The sequence below is a fragment of the Protomyctophum bolini genome (genome assembly GCF_963924005.1).
Source record: "Protomyctophum bolini genome assembly, chromosome: 7".
In the NCBI taxonomy this organism is placed as follows: Eukaryota; Metazoa; Chordata; class Actinopteri; order Myctophiformes; family Myctophidae; genus Protomyctophum; species Protomyctophum bolini.
This window is the reverse complement of record NC_137868.1, coordinates 36688069-36706574: the sequence shown is the minus strand read 5'-3', so window position 1 is coordinate 36706574 and position 18506 is coordinate 36688069. Positions and strand designations below refer to the sequence as shown.

Below are 18506 nucleotides of genomic sequence, written 5' to 3'. Positions count from 1 at the left end.
CTGGATGCTTGAATTTAAGCATGTCATTTAATTTTGTTATTTTCATTTTATTTGGAAGTTATATATTTTATTTTTGTGAAAAATATTTTCCTGCGAAATTATTTTGAACCTTAATTTTTTGAAACCTTTAAAGAAATAAATCTTTGGCAACGATGGAGATTTTTGGTATGTCCTTTTTCTGTGCACCTAGCCCTCATCAAACTGACTCATTTACATATACATTTTCCCATTTTCCCGGTTTTGCACACTACCTAGCCCCACAAGCAGAACCCAAATGGTACTAAAGTTCTGGCATTTGGTAGACTTTACCCCATTGGGTCCTATTCCACGGTCGGGTGCCACCTGGTACCGAACAGAAATAAACATAAATACGTCGGATACGTCGTTGCGGCGCCGTTTGAGGGCTTCTGTTTGTTTGAGTTATTCTGAATGTGTGAACTATAAGTACCTATAAATACCGCTGCGAATTCTCCTGTGCCGCGGAAGCCGTTAAGTATTTTTAATCTGTTTGATTAAAAATGTCGCTTCTTCCTACCTTGTTTATTGACACCTCATTGTACCGCCTATCTGGCTAGCTAGTGGTGCTATAGCTATGACGTTAGCCGGCAAAGCCAACCGCACATCGGGAGGCGGTACAATAAACGGTAAATAAACAAGAGGAAATCAAAGCGACATTTTTAATCAAACATGGATTAAAAATACTTAACGGCTTCCGCGACACAGGAGATATTCTCAGAGGTATGTATAGGTACTTATAGTTCGCACATTCGGAAACCATAACAGGAAAAAATGTAGTAATACCGCGCAGACCGACTAAACGAGGAGTTTGTTTATATCCGCGTTCCAACAATTGCATTAGAAAATTTTGTAATGTCGAGGAACCCTACATAAAGCGATCATCCAAATTTCATAAAAGCTTTATGGAGGGTTCCGAGAGGGGCTACACACTACCCATACTAGGCAAGTGTGACAATGTGCGACAGTGTATCAACACTCCTACTACTAGACACTGTCGCTTACCTCTCTCTCTCTCTCTCTCTCTCTCTCTCTCTCTCCACACACCAGTGATGCTTAACCTTTTTCATTCAATGACCCCCAGTTTGATATGCAATTTAACGTTTTTCTTTCGTCTAAACTGTATTAAATAAATAAAAAATAATAATGTAGGAAACGGAAACAAAGTGGATATTAAACTCGCGACCCAGTGGTCCGCGGCCCAAACAGGGGGTTCTGACCCACTGTTTGTGGGAAACATGCGTTCTGATGTGCTGTGATGTTGTTATCCCTTCTTGTCCCATGCAGTTGTATGAGTTGACTCTAATGTGCTGTCTGTGATGTTGTCCCATGCAGTTGTATGAGTTGACTCTAATGTGCTGTCTGTGATGTTGTCCCATGCAGTTGTATGAGTAGACTAATGTGCTGTCTGTGATGTTGTCCCATGCAGTTGTATGAGTAGACTAATGTGCTGTCTGTGATGTTGTCCCATGCAGTTGGACGAGTTGACTCTAATGTGCTGTCTGTGATGTTGTCCCTTGTCCTTGTCCCATGCAGTTGGACGACTGTGCCCTCCAGCTGTCCCACAATGGAAGCTACCTGGACCTGGAGTCCACCCTGGCGGAGCAGAAAGACGAGATGGAGGGCTTCCAGGAGGAGGGAGGGTGAGAGAACACAACATATCTACTAGGGCTATCACCATTACACATTTAACCCATTCTGACCTGAGATCAGATTCTACAAATGTCTTCTACATGCTGACAGTTTTCGGAAAAAGCTATGTTTCTATGTCAGTCGTTCTTAGATTTTTCAAAACTAGCAGACCTACAAGCTCATAGCGCGCCACCGAGTGGCGCGCTACGAGCTTGTAGATCTGCTATTTTTCAATAACTAAAGCAGTATAATGCTAACACCAAAAGGGGTTGCCCATTCATTGTCATATAAATTATTGCGATGAACGAGTTCATTGTCTTTTTGGCAGCGTTGGAACGTATATGACAACAATTTTCATTTCTCTGTGTTTTTTAGGCTTCGTAATCACAAATTGAAAAGGGCAGATCAAATTTGATACTTAGCGGAAATAGCAGATCTACAAGCTTACAACACGTCATCTGCTATTTGTACCCATTTTAATTGGTACCCAACTACAAAATAATTTAACTGGGGAGTGCCTGAAGGACCCCTGGGGGTCCCCCAAACCCTACGTAGAGAACCAGTGTACTATCGTACCCTCCCTCTCTCCCTTTCGTGACCTTCAGCTTCAGCCTGGTTGCCGCTTCAAAAGACTAAACAGATGCGTTGTTATACGCTCTTGAAAAGGGCGTACAGAATTACTACACTGGCGGTAAAACTCGGAACAACAGTCCATAAAAAGGCTGGTCATATATTTTCTGAGCTTTTAAAAGATGTTGGGCTGGGCCAGAGGCCATGGCGCTGTGTTTTGATTGAAAACACAAGGGGTCCCTGGCACTATACCTCGCAGGTGCATGTTGCTATGCGCTCCTAAGCTAAAAAAAAAAAAGCCTTGATTGTACGAGAGCTTGTTTTGGGGGCTCTCTGCGGTCAACATGGTTGTTTTGAAGCTATAAATAAAGAAGTGTTATACTGCGAGTGATTGTAGTGATTTCTACTTTCTTTTTTATTAGAGCTGTAAAGGGGATTTTGAAAAGCAACCCTCTGACCCCCGAAAATTGTTCCTGCGCAGTAAAAATCAGTTAATAATTCATCCATTAATGTTTCATTTCTACACTCAGAGTTAAAGGATCAGTAACGGTATGACTGCTGCCTTGAAAGAGAGTTTGTGTTTGTATTTCATGTTATTTTACCAGGTAGCCACTTGAGATCAAAGATCATTTGGAGCAAGATCTGGCCAAAATGTCAGCATTAAAGAAATAAAAATGAAATAATACACACTACAAAGAAAGAACATAAGAAGACTAGTGTGCGCGCGCGCGCGCGTGTGTGTGTGTGTGTGTGTGTGTGTGTGTGTGTACGTGTACGTGCAAGATACATATTGCTATGACTTGTTTTATGTTATATGCTTTGGCAATGTAAAACTTTTTTATATAAAATAGAGAGAGAGAGAGTGCGTGAGTGAGTGAGTGAGAGGTGATATACTGTATTCGGAGAGAGGCACATATATTTCTGGAACTCTTGGGGGCTGTATTAATTTCCTGCTCGCCTGCCTAATTTGATTCTATTACAGTGATTGGGATCACAGACATAGTCTGTTCCTCCCACCCATAAGCTTCTCCCAGGGGTTGGAACTGTAGAAGAGGAACTAACTTTACCTCCGTTGGGGCCATAGTGGATTCCGTTTCAATGTCTTTTCATTTTATTAATATGATGGGCTTGTATTGTGTGTGTACACTGACACAAAGTGTCATCATGTGATGCATATCATGTCTACCAGCTGTGAGCCTGTTGACCTGCTGTCTTCATATGCCATATGCGTATAGAAACAAAGCATATATACAGCCACCAGACTTCCCATGGCATTCCTCCACACCGTGCCACTTAAAATACCCGGCAGCCTCTCTCAACCTGGCAGAGCCAGCCAGGCTGCCAGCCCACTGATGTCATCCATGGAGCACTTTGAGAAGTGCAGACAAGAGGAATCAGTCACGCCTTCATCGTCGTGATTGAATTTAACTACCCCACAAAAGGTGGCCCGAATACAATCCCACACACCCTCCCTTTAACGAATGCAATTCTGGCCCTATGCGAAATTAGCTCACTTTCTCTGTGAAAAGCTTGGCTTTCGCTAACATGGTGGCAGCCATGTATAGTATAGCCTCGCCTTGACATCATTCTGCAGCCCGGTGTGGGAAGATGGAAAAGGTTTAAAAGTCGTGTTGGTTTCATCTCTATTTCATTGGTGTACAGCTTCTATAGCCCAGTCCCTTTATTAGCTCCATATGGTGATGGAGTGTGTTGATATGGCATCCTCCTCTCCTCTCCTCTCCTCTCCTCTCCTCTCCTCTCCTCTCCTCTCCTCTCCTCTCCTCTCCTCTCCTGATGTCAAACCAGAGGTTGGCATCATGGCAGCTCCTGGTTCGACCGGACCGCAAACATCTACAGATTTATTTGTCTAACTTGGGGTTCATAAGCTGCTCTCTCTGGCCCAGGCTGTTGCTATTGGACGGCTTGAGGAGAAGTCAGTGGTGTCATTTCTCAGGCTCCTGTCTGTGTTGCCATGTCCGCTAATTATAAACGACTTTGGGCTTATTACTCATGTAAATATTTGGGCGGGGGGCTTGTTTGTAAAGTGTAGTTGCTTATAAATTATACGTAGCTTGTGAAGTTAGTTCAGTTAGATATACTCGAGGGGTTTCATGCCGTGCTCAAGGGCGCATTCATATACTGCGTTACTATGTGGGTGTATTCAGTGTGTGCAAGACCCACATGTCATTCGCTGATGTGGCTGTCAGCTGACCAATTGGGCGGGCTACTTACTTACTGCATGCTCTTCCTGCCTTCCTTCTGCTTGGTTCCTGGTTGTTGCTATGTGATGTTTGCTCCCACCACCACCCCAGCACCACCTGGTTGTTGCCATGTGATGTTTGCTCCCACCACCACCCCAGCACCACCTGGTTGTTGCTATGTGATGTTTGCTCCCACCACCACCCCAGCACCACCTGGTTGTTGCTATGTGATGTTTGCTCCCACCACCACCCCAGCACCACCGGTAGGCTCTGTTATTTATGTTCCCCATGGGGGTTTTAATGTATATCTATCTCCCTGCTCTTAATGTTTAATGATGGTGCTTCATTGTGCCGACTAGCAGGGAGAAAAATGTAGCAGAGCCGAACGCCAAGATAAAATATTTTCTGCAAGACATTACTCTATAAGCCGTATCTCTAAAACTGTTCGGTCAAACTGAACAACCAATATGTCAATTTGAAGCTATGATTCCCTGCTTTCACATGACATGAAACAACTAAATCCAATGACTGTCTCCCATTCACGGTGGGTCACATATGCACATACGTGAAGAATGTCCGATGCATTTTCCCATACATCGACACATTGCTGGCCTGTCCTGGAATCGAACCTGTGACAACCAGGGCCTCTCTGGCTGCCCAGACAGGCTCACTAACGCCTCAGCTATGGCCGCCCCCAACATTGGCCACTTATTTTGGTCTTGCTTCCTAAATGTTCTGTAAACCAGTTGGTTCTCAAACATCTTCATGTCAAGGACCCCCAGATTGATAATGTAATTGTGTTGTTAAAATGTTTATTCCACATTTTCTTCAAGATTTAGTATACTGTGGGTTTGTGATGTAGATGGGGCTCATGTAGCCTATTATAGTCGGTTCTTTTGAGCTTGTTTTCATAGAGCTGGTTGCTAGTTTCTCTCCCTAAGCCTGGCAACACTGCCTCCTGTCTGAAATCATTTTGAGGAGCCTATATGGGGCTCTTCTACGGAGCGGTCGGCGCGGTCCACTTCTTCTCTCGTCAAAGACGGCGGGCCCTGCCAGGGTGCCACGCAGTGCCAACTGGCACACCCTCCTGCTATGAATGTGTGTCATTAAATCCACACCGTTTTGTCTGAGGAGGCATAGGGGGTGGAGGAGGAAGAGGAGAGGGCCATTATTTTCTAATAATGCCCTGCTGGCTTTTTATGGCGTTGATGTGCACGGGTTCGCGACCCCTACCGCTCCAGTGGCACACGTTTGGATGACGGTAGCGCTAATAAACGTGCCCTGATGAGGCACTTTACCTTTTACTTGTTCCATTGTGTTGTCCTTTTATTGTAATAATTTAGTTTTTTTACTGTGTGCTGTCCTTTTCGTTCAACAGCAGCTCTGAGCACAAAGATATTCTTTCTTTCTTTTAACCCATTAAAACCCATTTTAGATTATTGTTAAGAGTGAGTACGGATGAGGACCCAAATGCAGGCGACAGCAGGCAGAGCAATACACTTAGAAGGATTTATTTAATAAACTGAGGTGCTTCCATAAACCGGGCAAAGAAGGCAGGAAACATCACAGAAAACATACAGGAACTCACACAACAGGGAACTACTAACCAACAAGAACAGAATGCAAACACAGGACTTTAATAGACACAGGATAACAGGGCACAGGTGGAACCAAAATACAATCAACACTAGGATAGGCTGCCTGGGGACTAGGTTGGTGGAGGGTGTGTAGAGCCCAGGATCACATTAGATGATTGACACAGGGGTGAAAAATGGGTTACAAAATCGTGGGATAAAAAATATATTAGAAAAAAAGGATAGGCTGCCTGGAGGAAACACTGACACATTACAAAGTAGGTTAGACAAGGTAACTAACAGTAACTAGGAAGACGGGTAACACTAGGAACAATACTACAAAATAAGATACACAAAACCAGGGCAACAACAGAGTAACAGAAAACCAAAACCAAAGAAACAGTCAGGAACACATGCGCAAATATGTTAGTTTATTTTTCTAATCTAAAGAAAAACACAACTCATCTCTCTTCTGAGGGTCCCTAACGTTTTCAAAATGTGGTGGGGGGGTGTCCAGTCTACTATACGGCTTATTAGAAGCGGAGGTGGGGGAGCGCCGGCCAGCCCGTCCAGTCCGGTCGGGTTATATTTGAGTTCCTGATGATGATGATGATGTTGTCTGCTGATGATAATTGACCACGGCGTCCATCTGCGCTTCATATTAATGACAGGTTACATTCCACGGGCGCCTGTGTCATGCCTCGTGTCCTTACAATCAGATTAAAGTATGATCCTCCTGACAGAGAGCTCCCCGAGAGCCAAGAGATATCCATGTCACGGGAGCTTAACGGCACCATAATCACTTCCACACCACGTTATGGAGCTCACAGTATGACTGGCCTGGACCGGGAGCAGTGCCCCCTTCATCCCCATCCAGCCCCACTTCTGCTGTAATAATCTCACCCAGTCATGGCATATCTACAAGCGCACAGCGTGTCGTATACTGTGATGCGCTGTGAGCGTGTATACCGTAGATCTGCTATTTCCGTGAGCATGGCTCAGACTTTTGCAACAGTCCTCAGCGCAGGCATGTGCTCAGATGCACTCTCCCACGGATGAAAGTAGTTCATTTTCCAAGTACAGATATTGATGAATGGCATTAGAAGAAATCTGGGATCTGTAGTCCTCATCTGTAATTGGAATATCGGGGGATGTAGAGTTGTAGACCAGAAAAGACTATCGGACCTGAGCCTGCCTACACAGACATGGCAGAGCCTTTGGATATTATCTTGGATTAGAATGGATTGACGAGCCCTCCTGTCTGTCTGTCTGTCTGTCTGTCTGTCTGTCTGTCTGTATTTTAATTTCTGTCAGATGTTGTGCTAAAGGGAACTATCGCCGACACATTGAGGTGTGTGTGTGTGTGTGTGTGTGTGTGTGTGTGTGTGTGTGTGTGTGTAGGGGGGGTGTACTGGTTATAGATGGCATCATGGCGGCCTAATTCATCCAGCGTGTGAAATGTGTGGCTGATGTACAGACGATAACACACACACATTTTAGGGATTGCATTCTTATTTTTCTTTATAAACACTTTGTAGAAAACACACAGGAGCCAATATTCACACTCACTATACCAGCCTTGTGTTTATTGTGTGTGCACACAATGTCTCAGACAGCCAGTTAGAGCATTGGTCCTCAAAGACCCCCACGTTCCCCCCACTTCATACATTTATATGTTGGCTATTCAAAAATTGCAGATGAATACAATGTTTGTAACGCTTCCCTGGCACAAAACATTTTCAGATGGGGGTCTGCGGTCAAATACATATCATTTTGAGTGTTTGAGAACAAATGAGTTAGAGGACTCCAGCATTGCTTTAATCCGTCTGTAGCTAGTCAGACGGATTCTCATGCAAGACGGCCTGTCATGTCTCCGAGGCCGTCTTGCATTACTTTCTCCTCAGTTTGGGACCCATTCGGGACGTGGTTTTGGTTGGATGCTGATTACACAACAATACAGAAACTTGCTTTGAGAGGCTCAAAAAAGCACACGTGAAAAACTATAAGAGAAATGGGAAAATTGTGTCACACGCTGTTAGGGGAATGCTTACTAGTAGAACTTTAACTTTCTGCAAGAACACAAAATATACCCCCACGGGTGTCCCTGGAGTGTTTGCAGTGCAGTATACAGCTATTATTAACAGAACAGAATAGCTTGGCAATTTGCTGCGTGTGTGTGTGTGCCTGGCGCGTGCGTGTGTCCAGTGCGTGCGTGTACCCATGCATGCACAGGTGGGTGCGGCAGTGACTGCATGTTTGCACACTTTTGCGTTTGTTCACACATTAGTACCCCGGGATGTGGGGCCATATTTGTGGTGTAAGAGCTGGCCAGTTGTTTGCCAATACAAACGCACGCACGCATGCACGGCTTTGCACGCGCACACACGTGCACACGCCCACACACACTACAAACCCCCACCACTGCTGGCTACTGGCTCTCTCTGCCATTATACAGTATGACCCGGGGCTCTTATAGGGACCGATATAAGAGTCTCCGAACCCTCCCCCCCCCCCCACCCCTGAGCATCAGCAGCGCTGTAGCCCAGGACTGCTGAGTCAGTCCGTGGGGCCTTCTAGTCTGCCATTAATTGGCCTTCCAGAGGGGAAGTGCTGGTTTGAGCGCCCTCCAAGTATGTACTGCCGGTGAGGTAAGGCCCCAGGCCTCTCCACTCCGCTCTGCTGTGGGCACGCATTTAGTGATGTCTCACAAAACGGGGCCCAACAATGCCCTACGTTTGTACCCTGGCGTAGGACGATGTCGCACGCTTAAAGCGCTCAGACATACAAGCCGACGACGTGTTGCATCCGCGGCGGACCGTGAGCTTGTATGTCGGCACACGACACAGTCGTATAAGAAAGTATAAATCGGGCTTAATGCTGCAATCACATAAAGCCAGAGAGAGGGTCTGGCAGGCGTCCACCCAGGCCAGTAGCTGCTGCTGCTGCTGCTTGGGGGCATTAAGGATTAAGACCACTGGGTCTTTATAGGACGAGCTGGAGAGAGAGAGTGGAGAACATATACAGTACTTACTTACTAGGGGGTGGAAAGGAATGATTGGCAGGGATGCTCACACGCTTCCCGCAATCACGGCCAAGTTTATGACACCCGACGTGTGAGACGAGAATAATCACCACGGTGGCTGGTTTATATATCAGAAGTATAGCACTACCTGCATTTTCGCGGAGAGAAATTACCATAAGTTGCCGTATAGTATTTTCCGCTTGTCTGTTTTTAGTTATTTTGACTTGGTGAGCCACTTTCTTTAAGGTTTTTTATATTAGCGTGTGTGCATTTGTGATGCTGCATTAACAGAAGCTGGATTCCTCACATCACACAAGCCCCAAAGAAAACAACGCTTCTCCAAAAGCACTTTGTGTACAATGTCCAAAGTCCTCATCAGGAGCAGTTAGGCTTTCAGTGTCTTGCTCTATAGGACACGTTGGCACGTATAGCTCCTGTGCCAATGCCACCACCACTAGTGTAAATTATGCATGGATACAGTCATGGATAATGGTCAGCATCAAAAGTTGACTTCTGATTAAATTAAATTATGTTACACTTTTCCCGTAGGCCTCCAAAAAAACTCACGACAGTGATACCCGAGAAGAACAGGATGAGGTCGAGACGGTCACTGATCCGACGCGGCAGTGACCGTAACCCCAACAATGTATCGCCAATTTGTCGTTCCGAGCTGGCATTCTTTACTGTAATCACGGCGTCTCCAGGGGTCCGCCCTCCGAGGCCTTAGGTTGCATGCCCCACTTTCCCCTGCGTTGTAATTGGCAAGCGAGCGGTTGAACGGCGTTCTCATATTCCGTGCACCTCTTGTTTAATTTGATAATGAGCATGTTGGCCTGTGTAGCCTCAGGACCTGCTTTAACAGCGGGGTGGGTGGGTGGGTGGGGGGCGACAAGGGGGGGGGGGGGGGGGTGTATGGTTGACAAGGGTGTATGGTTGCGAGACAGCGAGAGAAAGCAGAAGTTCATTACAAGATGGCTCACGTTACTCAACAGTCCCCTCAGCAGACAGCGTTGGGTGAGGGGGGGAGGGTTAAGTCCCTACTTGCCGCCTCATCTGGGCAACGCGGGTCCTGTGTCAACAGATGTTGCTTCTGTGTCGCCTCTGCTTGTTTCTGGAGATGGATATCATATTTGATATACAGTGAGATTATTACAGGCTGAGCCGCGGGGGAGCGCGGCGCATGTCGGCTCAACGTCTCTTCATTGCTGTCTGGCTGGATGGATCCCCAGGAACTATAAGGCCTGTCCTGCCTGCCTGGCCGCCTGACAGAGGGGTGGGGCTCCTGTGTCTGATTCCTTCTAATGGTGATCATGGTCCACTTACTGGCACTGGGCCAGTGGAGCGCATCCATCGCACACAGCCATTGTGCAGGCCAGGCCGCACAAAAGCCTGTTTGTCAAAGAACCAAATTAGGATGGTGGTTGGAGGAAGGGGGGTTGCACGAACTAACCTGCAATGAAGCGCTCATCTAGCCTTATCTTTGGGTCTCGGGTGGTATCTTTCTATCTTGTGCTCTATCGTCCAGTAAGTGTTGTTGTGTCTCGTCCGTTTGCATGCTTCCCATCGGCGGGAGGGCGCGCCCGTTCTCAGACAGCTTTTTTGTTAGCGTTCATTTGAGCTATTCAATTCAACGGGCTGACATTTTGTCTCAGCATTGTCAGAGCCTCATTGGGACATTGTATGCGGTGGACAGGGGAGGGGTAGAGGGGGGTCTTTATCGATGCAGGAGGGGCGGTGCATGGCGGTGACCTCTCCCCTCACCTCTGGAGACCCGGGGCTGGCCTGTTTTGTTGTGCCAGAATGAAACCATTGGTGCTGCTGTGTTCTGCATGGGACGGCCGAGAACTGTGAATAGCCTCGAGTTGAGTTTGTTTTTGACGACCATGTTGTTGTTTTCTGTTCCCGTTGGCTGTGTTCTTGTCGTGGCTCGCCTGCTCAGGCCGTATTGATGGCACACTTAGATGGAAGATAGATAGATATCCAGTAGACTTGTCTCTGTCCGTTTCACTGTGATACTGTGCACACACTGTTGACTAGAAACAAGGGGCTTGTAAACGTGTCTGCCTCTCTGTCTGTCTGTCTGCCTGTCTGTCCGTTTACCCGTCTGTCTGTCTGTCTGTCTGTCTGTCTGTCTGTCTGTCTGTCTATCTATCTGTCTGTCTGTCTGTCCAGAGCTAATCTTGCAAACCGCTGGACCAATCAGTGCCAAATGTCATATGCAGTTGTGCACACTGCCAGTTATGCGACACAGTCCCCCCCCAAATATTTATCCTTTAATTTTCAAACATTTAACTCAATTTTCTCATAGTCCCATATTATGATCGCCACGTTGTAGCCACACTGTTCCCGACCTCGAGATCCACATAGGATGGGATTATTTTTTAAATGTGCTTCATTCAGTGTCGGTTCCGTGTTGACATTCATCTCTTCCTCTCCACAGGAGAGGAAAGAAGCACAGCATCATCCTCCGAACGCAGCTCTCCGTCAGAGTCCACGCCTGCATCGGTAAGTACCACCGGCGTCACGCCGCTCTGCCTCAACCGCAGGATCCTGTGGACGTATTTATCTGTTCACCACATCTCGTTAGGAACGTCTTGTACTTGACTTACGATACAATATACATAATCAAGGGTTATTTATATTCGTCAACCGGTGATGGATTTTGGGGTTTGATAAGGGCTTTTTGCAAAAACATGCTCCATTGTCACTGCTGGGGGGCAGGAGGACCACACCGCTCTAACCAATTTGAGGCGAGGGGGGGGGGGGGGGGAAGTCTGCGTCTTATTTGGAGCGATGTCTTCGACAGGTCTGTGTGCTTCATGGTAACGGAGCACAGACACCCAGTGGGTTGTGAATATAGATCATTATTCTCCACTTGAGAGTTTCCATGTTTTATCACTTTGTTTTATTGGGCCCTGTGGTTTTATTCTCATAATGCCAGGCAACTCGCTGTGAGTGCAGAGCAAAAACATATGCAAGCATTGCTGCTCACGCACACAGACGTACAGACACATACACATGACCATATACACGGTCATGCATATCGTCGCTGTCAGGCATGCAGAAACTGCACGCACGCACGTATGCACGCGCGTGCACACACACACACACACACACACACACACACACACACACACACACACACACACACACACACACACACACACACACAAACCAGCACAGGCATAAAAAGAAAAGTTGACTTATACGTTTTTACTGCTGAAAGTGTACGGTATGTGATGTAGCTTTTCCTAGGATGGCATGATGCGGACACTTGAGGTGGTTGGACGTATAGTACAGTACAGTACAGTACATGTCTCTAATGCCTTGCTTACTGTTTGCAATATGCAAACAACCATTTACCGTTTGGATTCTAACTTGATTAATACTCAAGCCACAAGCCCCACACGTACAGAATGGTCTGTTGGTGAGACGAGGTTTACCGCAAAAGCCGTGACTGTAAGCTAAGAGTAACTTTGACGGACCCATTTGTGCACTCTCAAGCCCATCACACACGGTCTGCGGCGCGACGCGTTGCCGCGCGGCGCCTGGAAAATACAACTGGTTCTATCGGCGCGCCATGCGTCGCGGCGCGACGCGGCGGACGGAGCCGGTGTGCGATAGGTTCATTGAAAATAATGGAGGCGGCTGTGTCACACACAGCCGGTGTGTGGTGGGCTTCAGAGTTACATGAAGACAGGACGTGACTGTGTTCTTTGAACCTGTGTGTGTGTTACTGTTCAGTGACTCAGAGTGTGGACGGACTGACGACCACAACGTAGCTCTGACACACACAGAGTGAGCACACGGACGGACGGACGGGGCCTCTTCAGACTCCCAGGGCAAAAAATAACCCACAGCCAGCCTGGGAAAGCCATTAAGCTTCACCACGTTGTCCAATTTTAATTTTCCTTTCCTCTGTATAGTCAGTGTTAACACAAGCAACGCGAGGACTTATTCTCTCTCGCCTGAATAAACCCATACTACAATCTGAGGCACATCTCTGGTACAGTGCTCTTTAGTTGTTTGTTCACTGGCCTCGTCCATGAGCAAAGTGTAACGGATTAACTCAGTCGGACTCGTCACAACTGGTTTCAGTCATTTGGATTTCATAGAAGTCTCCTATTGGAAGCATGTTGCACAGTGACAATTGCCGATCTACAAGCTGACGATTTGTCGCGCTGTGACGTGTTGTGAGCTTGTAGATCGTCTATTTTCAGTTATTAGTTATTTTAAGACGAAAGATTATTTGAAGTGGACAAACTATAGCGACAGAATACATTGTTCTGAAGCGGCTTCCGTGAAACATTTCATAAAATCAAAGCCTCAATTTGTGATTCCTTCAACTGGTTGGCTGTACGTACGGTAGAACAGCAGCAACATGGGTTTAGAATGATAAATAATGCCTAAAAAGCATCTGTGTCATCATACGTAAATACTAATAGTTGATTTTATTTGAACAACTTTAGCTTTATTCCATGGAAGTCTAATGGAAACGGTTGGGAAATCCACTGGGGTGTTTAACTTGGAGTGTGTGTGCCCCCCCCCCCCCCCCCCCCACACACACACCCCATTACGAAAAAAGCCCTGTGAACCGTTGGCAAGACATGACAAAATGAGAAAGACAGCTTTTCTCGCACGGACTTGACGAGAGGCCCTTGTTTGCACACGTTGATTACACGGATGGATTTATGTCACAGGGGCCTCTATCTCATTCTAGGTCTCATTTCCTTTGAACAGTGTAATCAGAGACAGTGTCATATATCATACTGTTATGATATACTGTCGTATATCATGCTGTTATGATATACTGTCATATATCATACTACTCCTGATATTTTCGGATGCTGCTGGATTTTGCGTTCGTCGTTGCTGTTGAAAGGCTTGGCCCTCGGGGCTGTTTTGCTCCTTTTGTTCTTAAAAGTTTTTTATTTAAAAAGAGAGATAAGTGCTTATTTATTTATGCCAAGTTTTCAGAACATGGTGAAACCATACGCTTTCAGCCAATTCACCCTGTTACAGTATGTCTGTTGAGGCCCTACAGTAGTTGTCCTGAAATGCCTTATCGAGTTCTTTAGATACCTTAACGCGTCTATTTGTACTTTGCAGTGAATTGCCTTGGTGTTAATGCATCCATTTATAACTCTTGAGCGTGTAAAAATGTAACAAAATGGACCCCAATGGCTCCATTTGGTTACATTTGTAAATAGACTCAGACAGTTAGCCCCTTAACACTTGGACAGCATCTGTGACATGATTCAGAACAGAGTGGTTCTCAAGAAATAAATCCATGACCCATTTGATATGATTAAACTAATACTCTAATTTGACTGTGAAGTTTCAGTGTTACAGGCAAGTGTGTTTCGAGCAGGACATAGTCCTCCACACACACCGTCATCATGTCCCTGGTCTGCATGGTCTGGTCAGCTGCTGCTGCTTGGCTTAGCGTAGACAGCTTGGTCGAGTCTCAGGGCTGGGTGGGTACAGTGGGTTAGTGGTTGTGTTGGACAGCTCAGAGGAGTCTCAGGGCTGGGCGGGTGCAGTGGGTTAGTGGTTGTGTTGGACAGCTCAGAGGAGTCTCAGGGCTGGGTGGGTACAGTGGGGTAGTGGTTGTGTTGGACAGCTCAGAGGAGTCTCAGGGCTGGGTGGGTACAGTGGGTTAGTGGTTGTGTTGGACAGCTCAGAGGAGTCTCAGGGCTGGGTGGGTACAGTGGGTTAGTGGTTGTGTTGGACAGCTCAGAGGAGTCTCAGGGCTGGGTGGGTACAGTGGGTTAGTGGTTGTGTTGGACAGCTCAGAGGAGTCTCAGGGCTGGGTGGGTACAGTGGGGTAGTGGTTGTGGACATAATGGCTGCCCGTCTCTTAGCCCATTAAGACCTGAGGCTCCTAAATCTGTTCAAATCAGTTTTCTGAAAATCGTATGTTGCTTGCTATTCAGTGGTTCTCAAATGTTTTCATGTCAAGGACCCCGAAAAGATCTACAAGCTCATAGCGCGTCACAAAATAGTTAAAGTTTTTAAATAATGGTTTTAGTGGTTAAAATCTAAAATGACACATGTACGTATAGATGATGTTGATGACCCACCTTTTCTCTTAAGTTGACGGCCACCTGTCGCCCGCACCGCCCCGTCACTGTCTAGCTGTGTTTACAGTATATCTGCCGTATAGGTGAGTGAGTTTATGTCTACAGTAGCTCATCCAGACATCTGAGCCTAATTTGATCCGACTCAAGGAGGGCTTACCCCGCTGCCTTGTTGTAGTATTAGTATTACTGTACTGCCTGCTCCACCCAGACGCTAACGGGAAGGGTGAGGACTCCCCGAGACGTTCCACCATGAGGCTCTGGGCCTGGACTCCCTCATTAACCAAGGGTGAGGACTCCCCGAGACGTTCCACCAGGCTCTGGGCCTGGACTCCCTCATTAACCAAGCTCACATATAAGACCTACACGTTCACAATGAGTGGTGTTGTTGTTGTGACGCGTCGTGGAATTGTAGATGGGCTGTTTTCGGCAAATAGATTTGGTGTAGAGGTTTACTGGTGTAAAAAAAGTATCAATAATTTTGCCCCCTTTTTATATACCATGTTGGGACCAAGTATAGACCCCTGATACAGTATATATACCCCGGGAAAAGGTGTAACCGAGTACGGACGGAGTAAATCGGCAGTGCAATACGTTCTGTTTGACCGCTATTGTTTGTTCTCTCGCCGCTTTGCAGCACCGTCCGAAGGTCCTCTCCATCCGTCGTTCAAATGTCCTTTCAAGTCTCAGAAATGAACCCCCCTCGGTGGGTTCATGACCCTGTGACCTTTAGGGGCACAACTAAGCCAAGCGGGTGAGAAACAAAACGCTACGTGCCCTGTAAGCCAATCATCTCTGGCTGTTTTCTTTTTGGGGGGGGGGGGGGCATCTTACCAGCTATACTCTTATGTCACATCACGGGGTCAAAGGTCATCGGGTCAAACTTCAGCAGTGGGCGTTGGTGGAGCTATACCGTCCACCACCGACTATTACATAATCACCTGCAATCTACAAGCGCACAAGTTGTGAGGTTGAAATGGGCTATTTGAGCTATTTTTTGAAGATTTCTGATTTCTGAATCCAATGCATGTCCTGTAGACCTATACATTATCCCTCCTATATACAGGTTTAATGTTTGTTTTTAGTTCAATGTTTGTTTTACATCATGTTGTAAGACGATAAGAGCGCCCCTCACTTCACATGGGTGTGATTTTTTTTGATTATTGGTACATGGTCGTGTCTTTGTATATATCTATTGTATATTTGTGTCATATCTGCCCTTTTTTGTGCGTAAAAAGACCTAAAAGGCAAACAGAAAAATTTACTTTTTTGTATTTGTTCCAATGTTTAATGGCCAAAAACACAATTTCATTGTTTATCACATGATTTTTATCACAATTAATTGTCGTCTAAATTATGTCACCCCCAAACCAAGTGCATGGGTTTTATGTGCAGAAAAGTATAGGTGCTAAATCAGTCTTTAAGTGTTCACCCTGAGCCAGGGCTGTTTATATACATTTTGTTTACCTCAGAGTTTCCCCATAAACAAGGCTGATGAGTTGGGTAAAGCCCTTATACGTAATCTCTGTCATTTTGATGCATTTAGTTGGAAAAACCCAGGAGTGTGTTTCAAGGACCATTTAATGGGAGTTGTAATGTAAACAACCCTCTTGCTTATGTTTTCGGTAACAGTGCATAAAAACACCAATCTTCATCATCAACAATGCTCATTTTCGGAACCGTGTGTGTGTGTGTGTGTGTGTGTGTGTGTGTGTGTGTGTGTGTGTGTGTCGCGAGCGTGCTCTCTCCGTGCGAGTTCTATATACACAGTATAGTGCATGTGTGTTCATAAACCACAGGCTATTTGACTAGACCTAATCCAGGCTTCCCTAATCATAGTCATTAGCACACACAAACATATGGTCGGACACAGGCTGGGCTGGGGGGGGAAGTGCTCAGCAGACATGTTAATGGTTTATTAAACTGCTCTTTACCCATCCAGTCCTGACACAGTGATTTGTTGTAATCAGGGAAGCGAGGATTATTATATATATATGTTTTAATCTCTGGGTGTTCTGCACAGAGTGTGGCCCCATTACACCCAAACTGCTCTGGGACTATTAACCTTTTAGTACAAATAAAGCCCTAACGACTGATGCTTTTTACATTTATGGTAGTTCAGTTTGGCGTCTGTCTGTCTGTCTGTCTGTCTGTCTGTCTCCGACTCACGTTGAGCAAAACAGCACAGACGAGCACCCGATAGTAGGACGTGCCAATCAATATATTATGCATTACTAATATGAAAAAAGTATAGGGTTTAGAAGAGTGAGGGAAAAACGAGCAGACCAAGTACTGAGCCAAAGGTCAAGTTTACAAAACATTGCGTGTTTAAGGCGTTAAATGTCTGGAAAACACGCATTTAACATGAATACGTAGTGGGGGTCCCTGCTTCTTCTGTTCTTCGCTCTCTCTCTGTCTCTCTCTCTGTCTCTCTCTCTGTCTCTCTCTCTGTCTCTCTCTCTCTCTCCGTCTCTCTCTCTCTCTCTCTCTCTCTCTCTCTCTCTCTCTCTCTCTCTCTCTCTCTCTCTCTCTCTCTCTCTCTCTCTCACTCTCTGTCTCTCTCTCTCATCTAAGGCGTCCTTGGCCTGACCAACATTGTAGACCCCTGCTGCCCACGTTGCTCTGAGGCTGTCTCCTGTGTTTATTCTTATCGGTGTGATGCAGGAGATTAGGAGATCATCTGACAAGAATGTTATTCAAATGTCTATTAAAATATATCCCCCTGTAAATAAACAATAACCGTGACGGTTTGTCTCTGTTTGTTCGACCTGCACAGTCGACCGGAAATTTTTAAAATAAACCAAACTCTATACCCCACCCCCTGTGTGTGTGTGTGTGTGTGTGTGTGTGTGTGTGTGTGTGTGTGTGTGTGTGTGTGTGTGTGTTAGCATTGGCTGCAAACAGTCATTGGACTGGTATTGTTTGCAGTGGAGGAGTTTTGTCCCAACTCTGCTCACAACAAAAGAAACAAGTCAGCCACTATAAGATGTGGTGAAGAGGTCTCTGATTAAAGCACTGCACTGCTTGTTTCAAACCCGTCCGCAAATGCAATTACACTAAGGTTTCTGATTGCTCCGTCTGTGGCATTCGCTGTGCATCCGCCGCTGTGCCACGCCGACACTATACGGGGATGGCATGGGAAGTGGGGCAAAGAGGGGGTGTGGCGGAGAGAGAGAGAGAGAGAGAGAGACATAAACACAAAGGGGGTAGACTGCACTGTTTACCAAACAGTGGGTCGGGATCCATGTTCGGGTCACAGACCAATATCGCAGAGTAAATATCCCCTTACATTATGAGAGAGAGAGAGAGATTTAGAAAAATGTAAATTAAAAAATATATATACTGTAATCATTTCTATAGATCTCGTAGATTCTTGTAGCTATACTATTTTCACTATTTGGGTCCCGGGCAA

The 18506-nt window shown here is 46.1% G+C and overlaps 1 protein-coding gene across 1 annotated transcript in view; it reads left to right on the top strand.

The window, feature by feature from the left end:
- LOC308318678 (FH1/FH2 domain-containing protein 3-like) overlaps positions 1–18506 on the top strand; it is a 179323-nt gene that overhangs the window by 22414 nt on the left and 138403 nt on the right. The window contains exons 2-3 of the mRNA XM_080768302.1: positions 1552–1658; positions 11455–11519. Of these exons, the coding sequence (XP_080624428.1) occupies positions 1552–1658; positions 11455–11519 (172 nt within the window). The remainder of the gene's footprint in view (positions 1–1551; positions 1659–11454; positions 11520–18506) is intronic.